This window comes from Strix uralensis, chromosome Z, assembly GCF_047716275.1.
Source record: "Strix uralensis isolate ZFMK-TIS-50842 chromosome Z, bStrUra1, whole genome shotgun sequence".
In the NCBI taxonomy this organism is placed as follows: Eukaryota; Metazoa; Chordata; class Aves; order Strigiformes; family Strigidae; genus Strix; species Strix uralensis.
This window is the reverse complement of record NC_134012.1, coordinates 80,385,927-80,404,874: the sequence shown is the minus strand read 5'-3', so window position 1 is coordinate 80,404,874 and position 18,948 is coordinate 80,385,927. Positions and strand designations below refer to the sequence as shown.

The 18,948-nt window shown below is 42.7% G+C and overlaps 1 protein-coding gene across 3 annotated transcripts; it reads left to right on the top strand.

Annotated features, from left to right (window-relative positions):
* The first annotated feature begins 5,268 nt into the window (after window positions 1-5,268).
* Window positions 5,269-18,457, top strand: GCNT1 (glucosaminyl (N-acetyl) transferase 1). 3 transcript variants are annotated; one of them, XM_074856603.1, is made up of 4 exons: window positions 5,269-5,384; window positions 12,034-12,110; window positions 15,524-15,659; window positions 16,056-18,457. In XM_074856603.1, exon 4 carries the CDS (start codon window positions 16,188-16,190, stop codon window positions 17,466-17,468), a length of 1,281 nt encoding a protein of 426 aa, XP_074712704.1. In that variant the 5' UTR covers window positions 5,269-5,384; window positions 12,034-12,110; window positions 15,524-15,659; window positions 16,056-16,187; the 3' UTR covers window positions 17,469-18,457. The 3 variants fall into 3 exon arrangements, with proteins under 3 accessions (XP_074712704.1, XP_074712705.1, XP_074712706.1); XM_074856604.1 differs by lacking the exon at window positions 12,034-12,110 and having other exon boundaries at window positions 5,285-5,384; XM_074856605.1 differs by lacking the exon at window positions 5,269-5,384 and having other exon boundaries at window positions 11,046-12,110; window positions 15,524-15,652.
* The last annotated feature ends 491 nt before the right edge of the window (window positions 18,458-18,948 follow it).

Genomic DNA, 18,948 nt, shown 5'->3' with positions numbered 1-18,948 from the left:
TTTAATTTTACTTTGACAGGGGGGACTTTCTAAGACAATCGATACTTTTCATAAATAAAGTTTGGAAAAGTTTGAAAGGTTGAAGTTTGTCTAATTTGTTAGTGTCTTAGGAGGAGCTTGACTGATTCTCCTTATGATTAAAATACTGGCTTTGCCAGGCCATGCCAGACTGATCTTTCATCACTCCTGCCAAAAGAGCCAGCAAGAGGTCCCAGTAGACATGTTAACACCTCTTCAGTGCAATCAGCAGGTCACACTTCTAAACTGGACCAGAGTAACAAAAACTGACCTAAGTGGTTCTATTGGGTTTACTTGGCAAGGTCAGGGGGGTGGGAGCTGCAGGAGTGGCCTCTGCAAGAAGAGGCCAGGGGATGCTTCATGCTGGGTACAGCTGGTTCCAGATGGCTCCAAGATGGACCCACTACTGGCCAAAGCTGAGCCTGTCAGTGATACTGGTGCACCTCTGTGATAACATATTTAAGAAAGAGTAAAAAACACTGCACAGCAGCTGTGAAAGAGGAGCGAGAAAAACGTGGGAGAAACAGCCCTGCAGACACCAAGGCCAGTGGAGAAGGAGATGGAGCAGGTATTCCAGATGCTGGAGCAGAGATTCCCCTGCAGCCCATGGGGAAGACCATGGTGAGGCAGGCTGTGCCCCTGCATCCCACAGATGACTACAGTGGAGCAGATACCCACTTGCAGGCCATGGAAGACCCCATGCCACAGCAGGTGAGGTGCCTTGAAGGAAGCTCCAGCCAGTGGAGAGCCCATGCAGGAGCATGTTCCTGGCAGGAGCTGCAGCCCGGGAGGGGACCTATGCTGGAGCAATTTGTGAAGGACTCTATCCTGTGGAGGAACTCATGCTGGAGCAGAGGAACAGTGTGAGGAGGAAGGAGTGGCAGAGAGAAGCTGACCACAACCCCCCATTCCTCCTTTCCCTGCACCGCTCAGGGGGGAGGACGTAGAAGAGTCAGAAATGAAGGAGTGAAGCTGAGCCTGGGAGGAAGCCAGAGAGGCTAGGGGGAAGGTAGGTTTAGTTTTGTTTTTGTTTCTCTCCATTCTACTCTGTTCTTAATTGGCAGTAAATTAAAGTAATCTTTCCCAAGTTGATTCTGTTTTGACCATAACGGTAACTGGTAAGCAACCTCCCCGTCTTTATTCCAGCCCACAAACTTTGCCATCTTATTTTCTCCCCCTGTCCTGTTGAGGTGGCAGAGTAAAGAGAGTGGCTGGGTAGGCATGTGGCAGCAAGACAAGGTCAAACCTACCACAGTGGTACAATGAGAAGCCCCTAATTTATCCAGTATATGTTTTACAGCTAATTTTGGCAACTCAAGGCTGCAATCCACTCCACTCTCTTTTTGATTCTGTAATTAGTACTAACTGCCAGCCAGTGTCTTGGAAGAAGTTTGTTCCAGGATGGCCTTGATCATGCAGTACTGACATATGCATATTAAACTTATTTTAAACTTACCTGAAAAATTTGCCTCTCAAAAAGTATAATGATTTGTGGAAGCACAAAAAGGCTAAAATGAAAGAGTATTTCTAATATGTATTACACATATTCTGAGGTAGAAAACCTGACCTTCCCTTATTAATTTTAGCCATGAGCCATGTCCATCCCTACAAATGAGTACTCACCTACGTGAGAAGCCACTTCGATCCAAAGAGATGTATGAGCTATGATGTGTTTCAGAAATACTTTCTTAAAAGGGGTGAGGTGTCTTCCTTCTCTCTGATGTTTTGTGTTTTGGCAGCTGTGATCATCTTCTTCAGACGTTTTTTTTTTTTTTCCCCTCACACAGTGTTTGTGTTTCTGGTGTCCCCCTCTGACTTATGCCAAGACTCAGCTTTTAAGAATTCATCTGCAAACTGAAGATTAGAATTAATTTTTTCCCTACTCAGGCACAGAGCAAGGAGTGTGGAGAATCTAGGCAATAATGTTCTCATAAACTTTACAACAAAGGGAAACGTTACTAGGGATGCTTACAGATAATACAAATTTCTGGATTGTAGCAACTCTTGCTTTAGTGAAGGTTAATGTAGTAAAGGCACAGTCTCCATATTAAGAAATCTCCAAGCCCTAGAAGGATTCAAAACTGGGGTTAGGATCCTCTGTCTACCTAAGATTAGATATTAGGCTCTAGCATCTTCCTGATGTTAGGTCTGAACTATCACAAGAAACAGATATTTGGATTACACCTATTAGACACAAAAACTCAGACAAGCGATCCTTTGAAAAGGTTAGCAGAGGCACTATTAACATTACAAAATGCTAGACCCTTGTCTGGCTTTTCAGAAAAAGGAAACTTTTTACTCCTTAAAACTAGTAAAATTGAGAAAAGACAAGAATGAGCAGTAAGCATTAGGTTTAAAAAACTCTTTGCAGCTCAAACTTTTGACAAAGCATAAATAAACTAGGGACTTTTAAAATGTTCTATATTCTTCTGGTTTTCCAAGAAAAAGACTAAAAGGCTGGAGGCAGCTGTCAAATGACAAATGAGATACTAATATCAATTTAGAGAAAGCATACCTATGAGACAGATGCCCTCCTAGTGGAAATATATTTAAGCTGTATCCTCCTGCACCATAACTATGTAAGTTCATCCAAGCACAGAAGAATGTTCTTGACACTTTCTCAGTTATGTTGTTTGTATGCCTTGTTCTCACTGGACTTTTGGTCTTAACACAGCTATCAAATATTCACATACAAATTGTTTTCATGCAAACCAGTCAAGATTTACAACAAAATCAATATATATTTTAAATTTCCCATATTTGTGACTTGCTTCTTTTTCACTTTTGTCTGTATTTCGTCTCTAGGTTCTACTTTTTCAATTGTTTTATTTAATTCCTCTATCAATAATTCCAAAATTGTGAATGCCATCTCTTTTTCACTTTATTTGGTTTCACAGCTGCAATGCAGTCTACATCTCTCACTGGTCTATGACATAGCAGGAAGGGCAGCTCGTGGGACCGGTCATCTTTGTATTCCAGCCTCAAGTTTTGAAGACTGAAAATCGGGTACAAACCCACTTCTTCAATTTTCTTTCAGGATTGGTTGACAACCATCCATGAAAGAAACCATAACCGAAACACAGTCCTTGAAATTTCACAAAGCTGCAATAAGCAAATGATGAGACTTTGCCAGCATGGTCAGACAAGTATCACAACCTCTCTAATCAGTGTACAAAGAACTCCACTTCCTACTTGTGCAAAAGAAAGAGAGTAAAAGACTTCTAAACTCCAGCTATCTAACTGAAGTAACTACTTTCAGTAATGACTTTAATGCTTTTACTTCTTTTTTTTTTCCTCTCTGCAGGAAGTAGTTGTTAGAGGGTACTTTCCGTTACTGCACCAATATACATCAACTCTGGTGCTTTGCTTATTTTGATCTAACTTGCTTCCTTGCACCTGTATAAGTAATGAAGGCAGGGGGAATGAAAAACAATGAAAGAAAACATCTGCCCCCAAAGCTTACCCAGTTCACTCAAGATCTTAAGAATACTTGGTGTTTAGCTCTACTGTTACTACTTCTTGTACTGCAACAGCAATGCTGTCATGCTTTGCAGACGATTTAGCAAGAGAACAAATATTTAAATGTATGCTACCTGTGACTTACTGTTCTAATTTACATGCAAGACCAACAAGATACAGTCATCGGCTGTAATCACTCTCCATGGGAAAAACAAGTAGGAAGTCTTGCCCCCTCCCTCCAGATTTCTCACCCTTGTTGGACATTTCTGTTACCAACCTCTACTGGGTTTACAGAGGAAAGGCCTTTTTAGTATGGTGCTCCACCTGAAGTTCAGCCCTGTAAATTACAGATACACTAGAAAGACCCTCTTTTTCCCCCCACCTGTCAGAAAAAAGGGAGGGCTGCCAGGCTAGCATGCAGTTATGCACTACTTCTCTACCCGGAAGGTACATATATAACGAAAATTTTCCTGACACATGATGATGCAGATTTGAGGTCTTCCAGTCCATTCCCAAACTAACCTGTCTGATCTAAGTGGTGACATGTGGAGGCAATTTCCTCTTTTCCTGGCATTGTCTCCTAGTGACAGCCTTGAAACCAGATCTTCTCATTTTCTTGTTAGCTTTCAGGCCCTTGATCCTGCATACTGTGCAGATGCATGAACCTCCAGTGGGAGCTCACAACAGCGATGAGGAAAGAACAGGAGAGTTCTTTAGGCGTGCCTCGATCTGCCAAATTGTACCGCACTCCAGATAATGCTGATGTGCAGGGGCTTCTTGGGGAATGCTGCAAGCACTGTTTAAGCTGCTGCAGGCTGCAGCACTTCGGTTTAACTAGGAAGATGCTTTCTTTGAATTTCCTATTTCCTCTGAACTTAATCTGTTTTCTTTTTAAGCACTTTGATAACATATTAAGAAGCTGCCTGCCCCTAAGCTGCACCTTCATGCTTCACAACTCTCCAAACCCTGTCGAGTATGTTTATCGTCGGGCAGACATTTGGTGGGACAAAGCGAACAACAAATCAGTCTTCCTCAGACTCTGTCTGGACACGCTTTTCTTCTCACGGCTGCGAGTTTCGTACCCGGCTTACCAGAGAGGTCTGCTCCCTTCCCACCCCACCCCCCTCTTCCGCCGCTCGGTTTTTCCACCCACTGACCCATTTAAAATACATCTGTCCGCAGACGGCGAGAGCTCCGGGCAGCGCGGTGCCAGGTGGGCGCTGCGGGACCGGCGCTGCACACCCGCACTGGCGGCAGCCCCGGCCCCGCTGCGTCCCCGCCGGGTCCCCGCCGACAAACGCGCGGTGGCTGCAACCCCACCGAGCCCCCCCGGCGCCGTCGCGGTGACTCTCCCCCTCGCCCGCCGAGTGCCACTCGAGGCGCGCTGCCCTTCCGCACACCACCGCGGTGGGTGTATGGTCGTTTCGGACTGCGCCCTGGGGGTGCTGCCTCCTCCTGAGGGGCCAGGCCGTCCCCCGGGGTGGCCCGGGGAACCGTGAGAAAGCCCTTTGTTGCCATGAGCCGCAGAGGAGTTGCCCCCGCTCCGTCCTACGTGGATGTCGATCGACGTTACCGGCACTGCCAGAGGATGCCTTGAGAAAAGGGGGGGAAAAAAAAAAAAAACAAACAAAAAAGCTAAAGCAGAGCAGTTGCAAAACGGGCTGGCGACAGCTCGGCGCTGCCGGAGTGAGGGAAGGGGCGGGACGCGGCCAGCGGAGCGCGGGGCCGGTGGGTGGGTGGTGCCGGGGGAGGCGGGGGCCGGACGGGGGCCGGCAGCCCAGAGCCGGGCCGCGCAGGCAGGGGACGTGCGGCTCCGCGCTGCCCCGCGCTGCCCCGCGCTGGCCCGGGCGCCCTGCCTGCCGCCACCCCCCCCACTGCGCCGGGCGAGAGCGGCCGCGGCCCCGCAGGTGGGTGCTGCGGGCGGGCCGGGCCGGGCGGGGCGGGGAGGGGAGAGGAGGGGAGCATCGCATCGCACCGCACCGCACCGCATCGCACCGCATCGCTCCTGCCGGGGGATCCCCCGCGGCCCGCCGAGCGGCGCGGAGCGGCGCGGCGCAGCGCTCCTCCAGGAGCCGCGGGATCGCCGGGCAGGTGCCGCACGGAGGCAGGCGCAGCTGCCGTGCCTCTCTCTCCTTCTCTTCTGTAGCTCCTCTTTACTTTCTTCCGCTCTTTCCTTCCCTTCTTTCCTTTCTTCCTCTCCCCTCCTTCATTTTTCTCTGTTTATCTCCCCATTCTCTCTCCTCCTTTTTCTTTCCCTCCCTTTCCCCTCTTCCTTTCCGCTTTTCCCTTTTTTTCTCCCTTTTTCCGCCTTTTTTCCCTTTTCCCTCTCCCTCTCCTCTTTATATCTCCCCTTTCTTTCCTTCTCCCCTTTCTACCACCACCTTTTTTTTCCTTCTCCCCTTTCTACCCTCTGCCCCCCCCCCCCCCCCCCACCTCACTTACTTTCGGTCTGTCTTTTCTTCCCTTCCTCCCCATGCCTTTTCCCGCGGCAGTGCATGCAGGGGAGCCCAGGACAGGCTGATGGCCTCGGGCGTGCTGGGTGGTGCAGGGAACATCTGATGCTCCCGAGGTGTTGCAATACTGGGAACTGGGATGTGGCTTTTTTTTTTTTTTTTTCCCCTCTGTTAAACTTGCTAGAACTGGGAAAACCCTGAAGAAACTTTTTTTTTTTTTTTTTTTTTTTTTTTTGCCCCCCAGAACACCAAAGCTGTGTAGACGGTTGTAAATGGTTTTCTGTGAACCAGGTTGGGTGGGAGGACTCAGAAGCCTGACGGGAGACTTAGTTATGCTCTGGCACTTTGCCTCCTTTCAGTGTTACTCAGAAAAGTAGATTTCTTTGTGGGAAAGAGGAGGAGTGGCAGCATGAGGGAATGGCTGTTTTCGGAGTCTCCAATTTTAAATTTCTTTTTTAATGGAATATAAGGTGGGTGACCTCAGAGTTGGCAAGAATGTCAGAGTCAGAAATGGTAGTAAGGGGACAAATCTAGCATTTCAATCTATCAGCTTCACCTTGAAAATTCTTGTGAAAAATGATGCAGTATTTGTAGTTCAAGTTGGAGCTCAGTTAAAATGGTACATTGTTTTTGAAAGTAGGTATATACAAAAGAAAACACTACTTTTATTTTCTCTCCTCAGTGATTCTCTACCTACAGTGAATATCAGTTATCAGCATCATCTCTTTCCTATGAATCTAAATTGTCTGGGGTCATACTTCTTTCCTGAGGTCAGAAGAGCCAAAATTGCTTAAAAAAACAGATGAATACCTTTGCCAAGTCTGTTCTCTTTTTCCTAACTTAAGTGAAATGCACTGGGGGACATACAAGCTGAAGATTTACCGTCTGCTGTGCTGAGAATATGGTGATTTACTGAGCAAAATCCTGCTCTCCAAATTTGTTGCCACAGTGGAAAACCCACTGCTAGGTTATGAAGAGATTCAATTTTGTTTTCCTAATAATCTCCTCCCGGTTTTCATTTGGATTCCAACATAATCCAAAAGTTCTACACCTACTTTAGTTCATAAACTCCTGAAACTTTGAAAACACCTAACTTCATCAACATAGAATTCTGCCTTGGGAAAGGTGAAAAAAGGTAATTCCACAGGAATGTAGCATGCCCAACTAGTAAAACCGAAATAACTTGCGCTATTACGTTTAATTCATAGCTTCAGGGAAACCACTTCTTGCACTGTGAAGCATTATTACACGCAGGATAATCAGGGCACTAGTAGAGAATCTTAATAAAACAAACAGAAACCTCATCACATCTCAGAAAACTGTGATAGGTTATCTCAGAAAGCTGTTTGCACCCCCCAGATAAGAACACTGTAAATCACAACAAAATCTGTTTTGGTAACTGTGTTACCAAAATGTTCCCAGCTGTGGATTCTCCTATCATACACACTGTTCTTCGTTAGATTTTAAAGCCTTCTTTTGTTTATCTTTTGGGGGAGTGGAAGGATCAGGCTTTTTCCTACCAAAAAATCCTGTAAGGAAGGGAGTAAGAGGTGGCAGTTCTCACCCAGTATAAAGTTTCTGTGATGACAGTTACCCATTGCTGATTATATATATACAGCACTATAAACTATAATATGGGGGGGTGTTTATCTGTCTTTTTGTGTATTTTGCAATGGAACCTATTTCCCAGGTGCTCCTTAGTAAAAAGTTGTGGTTTTGAACTGTATGTTTATTTGCAGTTGTATTACAGGTCAGATTAAACACATACCATCTGAAGTGAACAGTGAAAAAAACAGGAAAGAATATCACATAGTCCTAAACTGTAGATTAGAAGTAGGAAGTATTATTTTATTGACTTGAACAATAGAGTTAAACCTGTGCACCTAAGCATGATGCTGATCCTTGTTAGTCCTGTAACAGGAGACATCTGTTCTCTCCAGAGGAGATTACTGCTGCCAGTACTATTTGTCCACCAGCTCACTGATGAACTGTAACTGTAGGCATGGCTTTAAAACATTGGCTTCTACATAAGGCTAAAGAAAGTCTCCTCAGAATAATATCTTAAGTGTTGTGCTTGAAGAGTGATCCAAATACTCTCCTTCCCCCACAATATTTAGTTGTGGTTTAGTAGATACCACCTTTCCTGTTACAGTCTGCCAGTGTGTCTCATTCTGAAATACAGCATTGTCACAAGGCAGCAGTTAGCAAAATTCTGTATGTGGGCACAAGGAGTGCAGTGACTGCTCTGCTCCTGGCAAAATTTTAGTTCCTACTTTAGAATAATGTGAAAAAAAAAAAAGATACGCATTTTACTTTGAAATAGCCAATGTGTAGAAATTATCTTGGTGAACACCAGGCAGTTGTACTGGGTGTTAAATTGGACAACGTTACTTTAAAGATTTTGTGGGGTTTTTTGTTTTGGGATTTGTGAGTGTACTTTCAGTGTTAGTTACCATAGGTAAAACGTATCTTTTCGTCAGTACTGAGTCACAGACTTCTCGAGGTAGGAACTGGTCACTGAATGACTTTGCCATAAGGACTTTACTTTCCTTAGTTGAAATTTCTTATTATAACTTCCTGTGGAACCTCTAAGGACAGACGTGAATGCAAATGGGAATCAGGCTTTGAACTATTCTGAGGAAGATTTACTTGATACAGTAGCGCAAGAGAGTACTAGAAAGGCTAAGAAAATTTACATTTTTTCAATGCCATTTTATACACAGAGTGTATGTTCATGTGGGTTTTAGTAATTTTCTAAAAGAGAAAGATTTTTGTGTGTCAGATTCCTGACATTTGAACATAAGATCTCTGCATACCCAGGGATTTGAATTTATTTTCATACTTTTTTTTTCCCCCGTTGAAGAACAGCTATCTATTTTTAGCTACTCTCACTATTTAATCTCCATGAAGTGGTAGGTGCAGCAGTAGTAGTTGTTTGTGGAGTTTTGTTTAAAGCTGCCTTCTAAGCTAAGAAGGGACTAGAAATGTGTTCTTTTTTTCTATAAAAAGGAAGTGTTTTACTTGGGTTTTTTTAAGCAACTCTGAAATAAAACGTCTGCTCCTGCAGAGTGTTGTCAGTGAGCAGACAACTGCACCTATGTGGAACCCTGCTGCTGCCTCTGCATGACTTACAGGTCTTAGTCCAGTAAAGTCTTAACAGTAACCCAAATACTCAGCTTGTGACCAATTCTTATTTTCAGTAAGACTGAAGACTATCTAAGGGAACAAACATGAGTACTTTCATTCAGTTACAGGCGTATCTACTTTCAAGATCATGCTGCTTGATATCATGGAAATGCTGAGTAAATGTGACTCTGTTCTGTGTCTGGCAGATCTCTGCAGATAACACTGTGTCTCTGCAGTCTGTCTTTGTGCACTTATGCTTGTTTATATTTATGCAAGCTGCTTACTGCTTTAAAAATCACTTCCTCTTCTGCATAACTGAGCCTGAATGGTTAATTGTAATTAACTGCTTCCAGGACATGTATGCTTTGAAGCATCCTGGTAAAACTCAAGGACTTTCCAGCAAATCCACCCTCAGTAGCGGGCCTTCTTCTGAAGTGTTGAGGAAAAGTTTTGTATCTCTGGTGGAATTTGGGAATGGGGAAAGAGAGCAACAAGGATCTGGTCAACACCTGCTCACTTACTGTTCTCAGGGGTAGCTGAAGTTTCCTTATATCTTACTTTCCTCTGAGGCAAGAAAAGGGAAAAATAAGTCAATTCTGACTCTCACTCCCCACCCATCAAAACGATTACTTGTCTCCTGGCCCATCCCAACTGCCACTTCAGAGGTGGGTGTACTCAGCGCTACATTTTCCACTTGGCTTTTCTTCAATACATTTCTATAAAGACAAAAATATCATGTCGTCATGAATGGATGTAGGGTATTAGTGCAGCTGCCAGGAAGTTTTCAAATACCTGTTGTAGAGCTTTGATTAAAAGCTAATGTGTCTGTGGACATATAATAGAGGCCTGCATAATGTTCATGTTGGTGGGTCCTCTCCACAGTAGCTGTATGGCAGAAGTCACCAAAGCAACTGCAAGAGAGCAAACATCACCCTCAACTTCCTCTGGTATTTGTTAGAGGAAGCAGAATAGGAGGAAAAACAAAGAAGCTGGGTGCACGTTAGTTCAGCAGCCCACAAGGCTGCGAGAGTTGAGACACCAGAACATTGCAGCTAAGTCTGCAAGACCTATCAGATCCTCCCTGCTCTTGTTATAACTGTTTTTAATCTCCTGATGGTCTCCATGATGCTACCTCTCTTTCCTGCATTTCTATTAGTCTTTCACAAGATTTACAGGCTGCTGAAGTAACCCAAAGTACTTTCTTACCCTCTACCTACACCTTTCTGAACTTCTGATGCTGCTACTGGCTCATGGTGTGTTTTTGGAAGCTGAGTTTAACGTCTTGCCTCAACAGTTTTTCCACTGATAGGAGAAAAGACTGAAGTGCCAAAATTGAAAGACACCTGAATTTTTTTGTTCGTGTGCTACCAGCCCTTAATGATTTTTATCTTATCATGAGATGGGTCTGTGTACTATTTCACAGCAAACCCTCACTGCTTTTTCAAGGAAAAAATACACTTAGCATAAAAATATATGTTAATTGCTTAAATACAAAAAAACCCCTATTTAGTTTATGGTTTCACTCTGCTCCTTAAACTACTTTGGACAGGACAGAGGAGGGTGATGCATTTTATGCGAGCTGGCATGAGGGAGGCCCTGCGACGCCTGAGAAATGGGAATCCTGGTTTTGCAATCCTAACACTGTAACTCAGACAAAATGAATAGCCCCAGAGAGCGGTGCAACCCTAACGTGACACTGCTCAGAAGCTGCCATTGCTTTTAACCTCGTTCAGGAAAAGATACATCTCTCACTCGCAGCCATTTCTGTCCAGACAAGTGCCTAAAACCTGAAGCCTGAGTTTGCTGGACTGCGGCATGGTGAGCAGAGTTTTCCAGGGTGCCACAGGGCCGGGGGCTCCCTGTGGTGGGTCTCTCAGTAGCTGTCCCACCGCCCCAGCCAGGAGCAGGGCAGTCGGGGGGCATGGGGGCAGCCCTGCGGACCACCCTGACACCTCCATGGGGACTGAGACAGGTCGAGGCTGGGCTGGTGCTTGGGCCCAGCTTGTCAGGGCCAAAGGCTAGGCTGTGGGAGCTGGAGACCAGCCCTACTATGGCATCACTGGGGCAGGGGCTGACAGCCCTAGGAGGCTGAAGTGGGGTCATGGGGGAGCTCGGAGGGGGCTGGCTGGAGCCATCAAGGCCTGTAAGTGCCCTTGGGGCCCTGCTGGCGGCCATGAGAGCCTGGTTGGATCTGCTGTCATACCCCTCTAGGCCCAACAGGCAGCCAGCAGAGATGGGAGCGGGGCTACTCCTTCCACCAAGAGCAGCTCGTGTTATTGGACCAGTTGCACCGTGCAACTGCAGCTGAGGAGGTCTGCTCTGCCAAAGGCTGGTTTCATGTTGCTGGGCTGAGGCACACACCCTGCATCAGGTTTGGTGTAGAGCGCTCTGCGACTCTGTGCCCTTGCAAACATCCTCTTTCTTAGGATCAGCCCCGTGGTGTTGATGTAAGGGTCCTTGCTAATAGCACTGCCACTACAGGCTGCAGCTCCAGTCGAGCCTGTCTGTATAAAACCTCCACGTGAACTTTGGTCTCCCTCCGAGCTGTGGTATAATCTTGGAAAAGTGTTTTGTTTGTTTTTTCCTCTGAAGACTTGGGCTTCTTGGGATTTTCTGTTTATTTTTAAGGATGGGTGAAGCCACACATATCTAAAATCACATGCTGAGCTGGGCTCGGAGGGTGCTGCTCCCTCCTGTCTATGGCCACAGCCTTTCTTTGAGGAAGGTTATTCCCCTTAAGCTCCTTTTGCATAAGTACCCATGTAGTCTACTGATGACTCATTTCAGTAGTACCATGGGTCAGATTAATAATTTAGCATATAGGGTTAACACAAGTTTATATACTAACCAGGTAAAGACACTGTTAATGAAATCAGCTGTTTTACAGTAGCACCTTTACAGTAATGTAAAAGTTAAATCAGAACCTGAATTTTACCAAGACACCTCCCAAACTGCCAGGTGATTACTTGTTTCACAGATGAATAAACTAAGAGGCAGATGATCCAAGTGATTTGCCCTCTGACACAGAAGAGGTGCCAGAACTGGAGATTTAAAGTAAGTACAGTAATGCTTCTTTCCATAAGGTCTATTTAAATGGAGAACACTAGTCTCTAGTAAAAATCAAGTTGAAATTATATTGGTTTTGTGTGTAGTCATACCATACAGTTTGTATATATAGAGTTTGTATATATCTTAGGGGAGACCTCATCGCCCTCTACAACTACCTGAAAGGAGGTTGCAGAGAGCTGGGGATGAGTCTCTTTAACCAAGTAATAAGCGAAAGGACAAGAGGGAATGGCCTCAAGTTGCGCCAGGGAAGGTTTAGACTGGATATTAGGAAGCATTTCTTTACAGAACGGGTTGTTAGGCGTTGGAATGGGCTGCCCAGGGAGGTGGTGGAGTCCCCATCCCTGGAGGTGTTTAAGAGTTGGGTCGACATAGCACTTAGGGATATGGTGTAGTTGGGAACTGTTAATGTTAGGTTAATGCTTGGACTGGATGATCTTCAAGGTCCCTTCCAACCTAGATGATTCTGTGATTCTGTGTATACAACAGTGAATAATTTTGGCAGGAAAGAGGGAAGCAGGCAGCTAACTCAACCTTTGGACTAACTCCTCCAAATGTTTCCCCTTTTAATGACTGCTGCATCAGAAATACAGTCTCTCACTTGAGGAGGAGGCAGTAAAAGAAGGAAGCGGGTCAAGTACATAACTTCTGCAGCTGAACTTCAGTTGAGAGCAAGACCAAGGCTGCAGCATGTAGTCTTTTATCTGTGGCTGTACAAACCTCCTTCCTGCTCTACCACAGTGCAAAGTGCTGTCTTGGACACCGCATTCTCTAGTGTGCACACTAAAGCTACACAGAGCTTGAGAAAAACATGTTAAAATCTTTACTGAATGCACTCTGAAGCTATGTTAATGAATATTCTAGGCTCATCAAACTTTATAAAACAAAAATCAGGTATATTATTAGAGGAAAGGTACCAAGTCTTTCCTTATCTTGAAAAGGTCAGCTTTTGTGAAGAATGGGATATGATCAAGTTTTAGGCGTTTTTAGAAAAGGAATTGCAAGCAGAAACAAGTAATTTATTGTTAAGACTGTTTATAGGAATCAGCATGTCAGTGAGAGAAATTTGACTGTGGGGAAAAACCTCCACCTAAAGATAAGAGCCACGTTAACATGTAAATGTTTGCAGATCTCTCATTTTGGTATAATGGAAATGCAGGGTCTGATTATTCTGAGCTCAAAACAATAGAGAAATTGCATCCAGCTGGGTATACAAGGCCTTTCTGAAAGAGATTCTTTACCCCGCTTTCAACTAACTTTTATTCTAAAACAGGAGCAGTAAAGACTTCTTAGCAAGCTTTATTATTTGGAAATTGTAGAAGGGGAAGACCACAATGGTATTTTCCAGTTAAGGCTCTGCCTCCCTGCATTGTAAAGAACAGGGAGAGGGTGGCAATCTTCTTGAAGTGTATGTTACTCCACAATGCTAGTGCTCCTATAAAAACTGAGAATAGAATAAAATAGTAGTGCTAACTCTCATCCTAAAGAAAGAAGGATTCCATCTTCGGTCTTCTAAGCTTCACAAATATAAGTGTATTTGAAGTACATTTTAAATTCTAGAAAAGTCTTAATTTCTAAGTTGGTAGACAGAAAACAGTAATTTAAGGGTAACCAGTATTATAAACTTCATCCTGTGGAAATACATACTCGATAGAGATTATGGAGATTATCACATAGCGAGTATCCTTCCTTTGTTAATTTCATATGTGATGGATATTATATTTATTGGATCAGATCTACTAGTCAAAAATAGGAGGACATCAAGTAAGCAAGCATGTGATAAGTTATAAAGCATGTTAAAATTTGCCCTAAATTATGTCATAGTGTTTGATGCCACATTGCAAACTCAAAGTAGAGTGGAATTTCCCTCTTTAAATTTTTTAAATTCAAATTCCAAGTGTGAGATCAGATATTTAAAAGGTACCTCTCTATACTTTCAGCTGTAATTGCACACTAGTTCAATTGGCTACTGGCTACTTCAGGGTTAAAACTTTTTTCTTCCAGTTTGACTTCACTATACAACTAAAACAGACTTGGAACAAATGCCCTTCTCCCTAAGATAAATTAGAAATGCAGGATAAAATCATTACAGGTGTAACTCTGAAAATAAAGTATACTTTATAGTAAATAAGATGTTTATCTAATGCTGTTAGTCACAAATAGTTTGTGGTCTCTGCCTGCTGGTGGCTTGAATTACAAAATACTTGGTTACAGTACTTCCTTAAAATACTTCTGAACCTTATAGCTGTGCTAGATATTCATGCAGTGATTCACACTGTCCCCCCCACCTACAACATGTGGATCAGTTTCCCCACTCAGTTGGCAATGCGGGCATAGTGGTGGACCCAATGTGTAGTGCAACCCGGTGGCAGCATTACTACCAAAAAACTGTGATGCCAGCCCTCGATTTCGTACATGCACCTGTTCTGAGATTTGCAAGTAGCAGGTTAAAAGCCACAGTTTGAGAATGAAAAGCTAAAATGATACTGGGGTACCGTAAAGAAAAGGGAGGGGGCGGGGCAGGGAGAATAAAATCTTATGCTGAACAGCCTACAGCAAAACCCAGAAGTGGACACAGTGCACACTTCTTAAACAAATCTTCTCACCAGTTTTTTTGGGTAGCAGTTATAGCTGTTCAGAAAGTTATTCAGAGGCACTAAATTTTTCTTGAAAGTAGTAAAAATGAAAGGAGCTGTATATCTCTCAAATACTTCAATATTTCATTAACGTTTTAACTTATAGATTAGAATTTTATAAGACATTCTCTATAAACTGTATTTTTTTTACAATTAGAAGTTGGTTTGAAATTCAAACCTGTGCTGAATTATTAGGCAATGAATTTGTAAGTACAAATGGCATTTGAGTGGCAATGTAGGTTGTTTAAGGATACCGCGTTCTTGATCAGTTTACCTGCATGAGGTAGTATTTACAAAAAAAGACACCCAGATCTGTAATCCAGTTCTAGACTACAGTTTTCTCAACAGCTACAGCTGTAGCAGCTACATAACTATGCAGTGATCCCTTCACAGAGTACTGAAACAGAAAAAAGGTGCTTAAGGGAAAACAGGACTAACAAACAAAAATGTAGTGCCTGTGAACTAACGATGCAAATAAGATTGGCATATTCTAACTCTTGTTGCAACTCAGCCTTGAAGCATATTTCCACATAAAAGCAATTACTGAATGAAAAACAAGAGTGTTTAATCGATGGTAACACAACACTGCTGTGCTCTTAGATTTGTTCATTTGCAGTGACTTAACACAAATCAGCTTTAGAGATAGGCCATAAGTATTGCCTTTTACCTTAAACAGGTACTTAAGCAATTCAGCAACAGCTGTTCTCACAACCTTGAAAGTTGAGGAGCTATGCTGTATTGATTTCTTTCTCCCCTTCTCATTAGGTCTTTTCTGATGGTATTTCTAAGCTTATCTACAGGATGTTGAAGAGACTGTATCTCACAGAAAAATCGTGAAAGGCTTCAGAGACTGCCTTCCCAGTGAAAAGATAAAGTGTGACTAGCATCCAGGAAGTGAGTGGTAAGTTATAATTATAAGGAAACCTATGTCAATGCTGAAGTGAGTATAAAACATTCTTGTCAAACTCTGAACCATGAATTAATATCAAATACTTGTTTTTCAGTAATATATCTGATTTACTGGCTTTAATTCTGTCAGATGCATCTGTTTTCTTACTGAACTTTGGTTTGTAGTCTTAGTACTATGGAAATAGCATCTCACAAAAACTGACTCTCCCAATCTTTTTCTAGAAAAATAAACTAATTTTAGTCATTAATTTCTAATTTGCAACAGAGTATTTTTGACTGAAGCATTCACCTTTTTACTGTCCCTAAATAACAATGTCGTTATTAAAATGTACCTTTTTAGAGAAACCTCTTAGTCTTTGAATGACAGTCATATTTCATTTTATTTTAGGATTTTTCCTTCCATGTCCCTGACAAACTCACCAAATTCCTGAGAAACACGGACTGTTTTTTCTGAAGTTGTTGAAGCTGGTATGAGTGGAGGGCATTTTTTTTAGTCCTGCAAAGCTACCTGGTATTTGAAATGCTGAAGAGGAAATTATGGTTTTGCCACAACTCACGCTTCAGGCTTTTCTTGGGTCTAACTCTTATTTTAGTAATCGTTTCGGTTTTGAAAGTTAACCAGAAACAAGACTTCTTAAATCGGAGACATCTAGAGCTGACAAAAGAAGATCCTATTGGCAATGTTAACTGCACCAAGATAATAGAGGGGGATATAGAAGAGATTGAAAAGGTAAAGCTTGAGACGTTGTCAGTGTCATTTAAGAAACGCCCCAGACTAACAACAAATGATTATATTAACATGACAACAGACTGTGCGTCCTTCACCAAGACTAGGAAATACATTATGGAACCTCTCAGCAATGAAGAAGCAGAATTTCCAATTGCTTACTCAATAGTGGTTTATCACAAAATTGAAATGCTTGATAGACTCCTAAGATCAATCTATGCCCCTCAGAATTTTTACTGCATTCATGTTGACAAAAAATCTCCAGAATCTTTTTTTGCTGCTGTGCAGGGAATAGTCTCATGTTTTGATAACGTCTTTATTTCCAGCCAGTTAGAGAGTGTTGTATATGCTTCATGGAGCCGGGTGCAGGCAGATATTAACTGCATGAAAGATCTCTACAGAAGAAGTTCAAACTGGAAATATCTAATAAACCTCTGTGGCATGGACTTTCCTATAAAGACCAACCAGGAAATGGTAGAGAAATTAAAAGCCCTTAAAGGCGAAAACAGCTTGGAAACGGAAAAAATGCCTGTTTATAAAGAAGTAAGGTGGAAAAAACACCATGAGGTTATTGATGGTAAAATAAAGAACATGGGCATAGATAAACAACTACCACCTCTCAGTACTCCAATTTTTTCTGGTAGTGCCTATTTTGTAGTAAGCAGAAGATTTGTAGAATACGTATTAGAAAGCAGCAAAATACTTAAGTTTATTGAGTGGGCAAAAGACACTTACAGCCCAGATGAGTACCTGTGGGCAACAATTCAGAGAATCCCTGAAGTTCCAGGTGCAGTTTCTTCCAGTGACAAGTACGACGTTTCTGACATGAATGCACTGGCCAGGTTTGTCAAGTGGCAGTACTTTGAAGGTGACATGTCCAAAGGTGCACCCTACCCGCCATGCAGTGGCGTTCATGTTCGCTCTGTCTGTGTTTTTGGGGTAGGAGACCTGAACTGGATGCTACGAAACCACCACTTCTTTGCTAATAAGTTTGACATTGATGTTGACCCTTTTGCAGTGAAATGTCTGGAAGAGTATTTGCGACACAAAGCTTTGTATCTGCAAAAGAACTGAAATACTGCCTGTTCCTGTTAAGAAAATATAGGTACAAATAGTATACAGCTATGTACTTTTTTTTAACATGTAACACCAGTCATGGTGATGCTGATGATGTGTAATGGTTCTCAACATTTTGGTATTGTGGTGATGATGCCCTCCCTGCCTTGTTCGTGGACAAGGGGGAGAGAAGACATTTCTCAAGTGAAGATGGGGATGCCTTGTGTTGCACACTGAGGCTTGGAACTTTGGGTGCAAAATTGAAGACAGCAATTTTTGGAAGGCCAACTATTTGGAATATTTATTATCCAAAAGGTGTAATTAATGGACATCCTTTGACTAAATTATTTGTTTTAAGGCTTGGCAAATGCATGTTGTTCATGGTTATTCCTCAGTTTTTTTTCCCATGAATGTAATGCTAGCTGGAAGGAAAAGATGAAGAGGGGGGAGAAAAAAAAGGAAAGAAGCAGCTGGACTGCACAGACTTCCTACAGAGTACTGAAGGATCTCAGGAAAATAACATTAGAAGTGATCTGAAAACTCTACAAAAGGGAATTTACCAAAGCCAGCTGTCATCATTTAACTTAAATCTGACTGCTGTAGTTCTGTAATATGTACTTCTTAATCCTCCTGAAAATTTCATCTTCAGCATGGAGTATTAAGGACTTGTGTTTAAATTTTTACAGCCAAATCTTAGTTTTGTACTCTTAAACCCCTCTGATAATGTGATACAAAGTGTATACACTAGTTTGTAATTATGTCTTCTCAGGGAAACTTCAGTTTTGTGCCTGATGAGAGTTAGACTTGTAATTGTACACTTTTTACTATATCAGGAGTCTTGCTTTTGGATCCAAAATGACTCAAGTTTCTCAAAAACTTAAGAGAACTGCAGTAGTGTCTAAATGTCACTGATGGAACTGCTGGTTTCTGCTTTCTGTCAAGCTCAATTTGCGTTCCAGATTTGTTTAACATTGAGTATGCAAAAATAAAGTTATTTTTTTAAATGATGTCACCTCTTCCTACAATTAAAGTCCTTCTAAAAGCACCACCAAAAAGTCCTAATGATGAAGACCTAAAGTGTTTTTATGGTAGGTTGCCATACACATCTGAAGCTGCAGCTAACTCCTACCTTTCCTCCATATGTTCATGTGTCTATGCTTGTTCAGGTTTAGCTGGTGCAGCTGATTTTTATTTATTTGCTTCTTTTGGTGGAAGGGAAAGGAGGAAATCTGGATGAGTTTTGTTCCAGGTTAGGTCTCTGCTTGGTTTAGCTGCTGCAATGTGACACAGAAGCATGGTGATGAGAGAACAGGACATGGTGAGGGATGATACTATTCCTTTCCATATCAATTCAGGTTTGTCATGCATGGTTACTGTCAGGTGTCTCATGTTACTCCTGAGATGACAGCAGAATTTATTACAGGCACTAGCAAATGGCAAAACAGAGCAAATTTTTTTGTTTCTTGAACCGTTGCTGTGATGGCAGCATGTGTTTCTT

Coding starts and splice junctions, on each gene's coding strand:
- GCNT1 (XM_074856603.1), top strand. CDS start 16,188: ATGCTGAAGAGGAAATTATGGTTTTGCCACAACTCACGCTTCAGGCTT.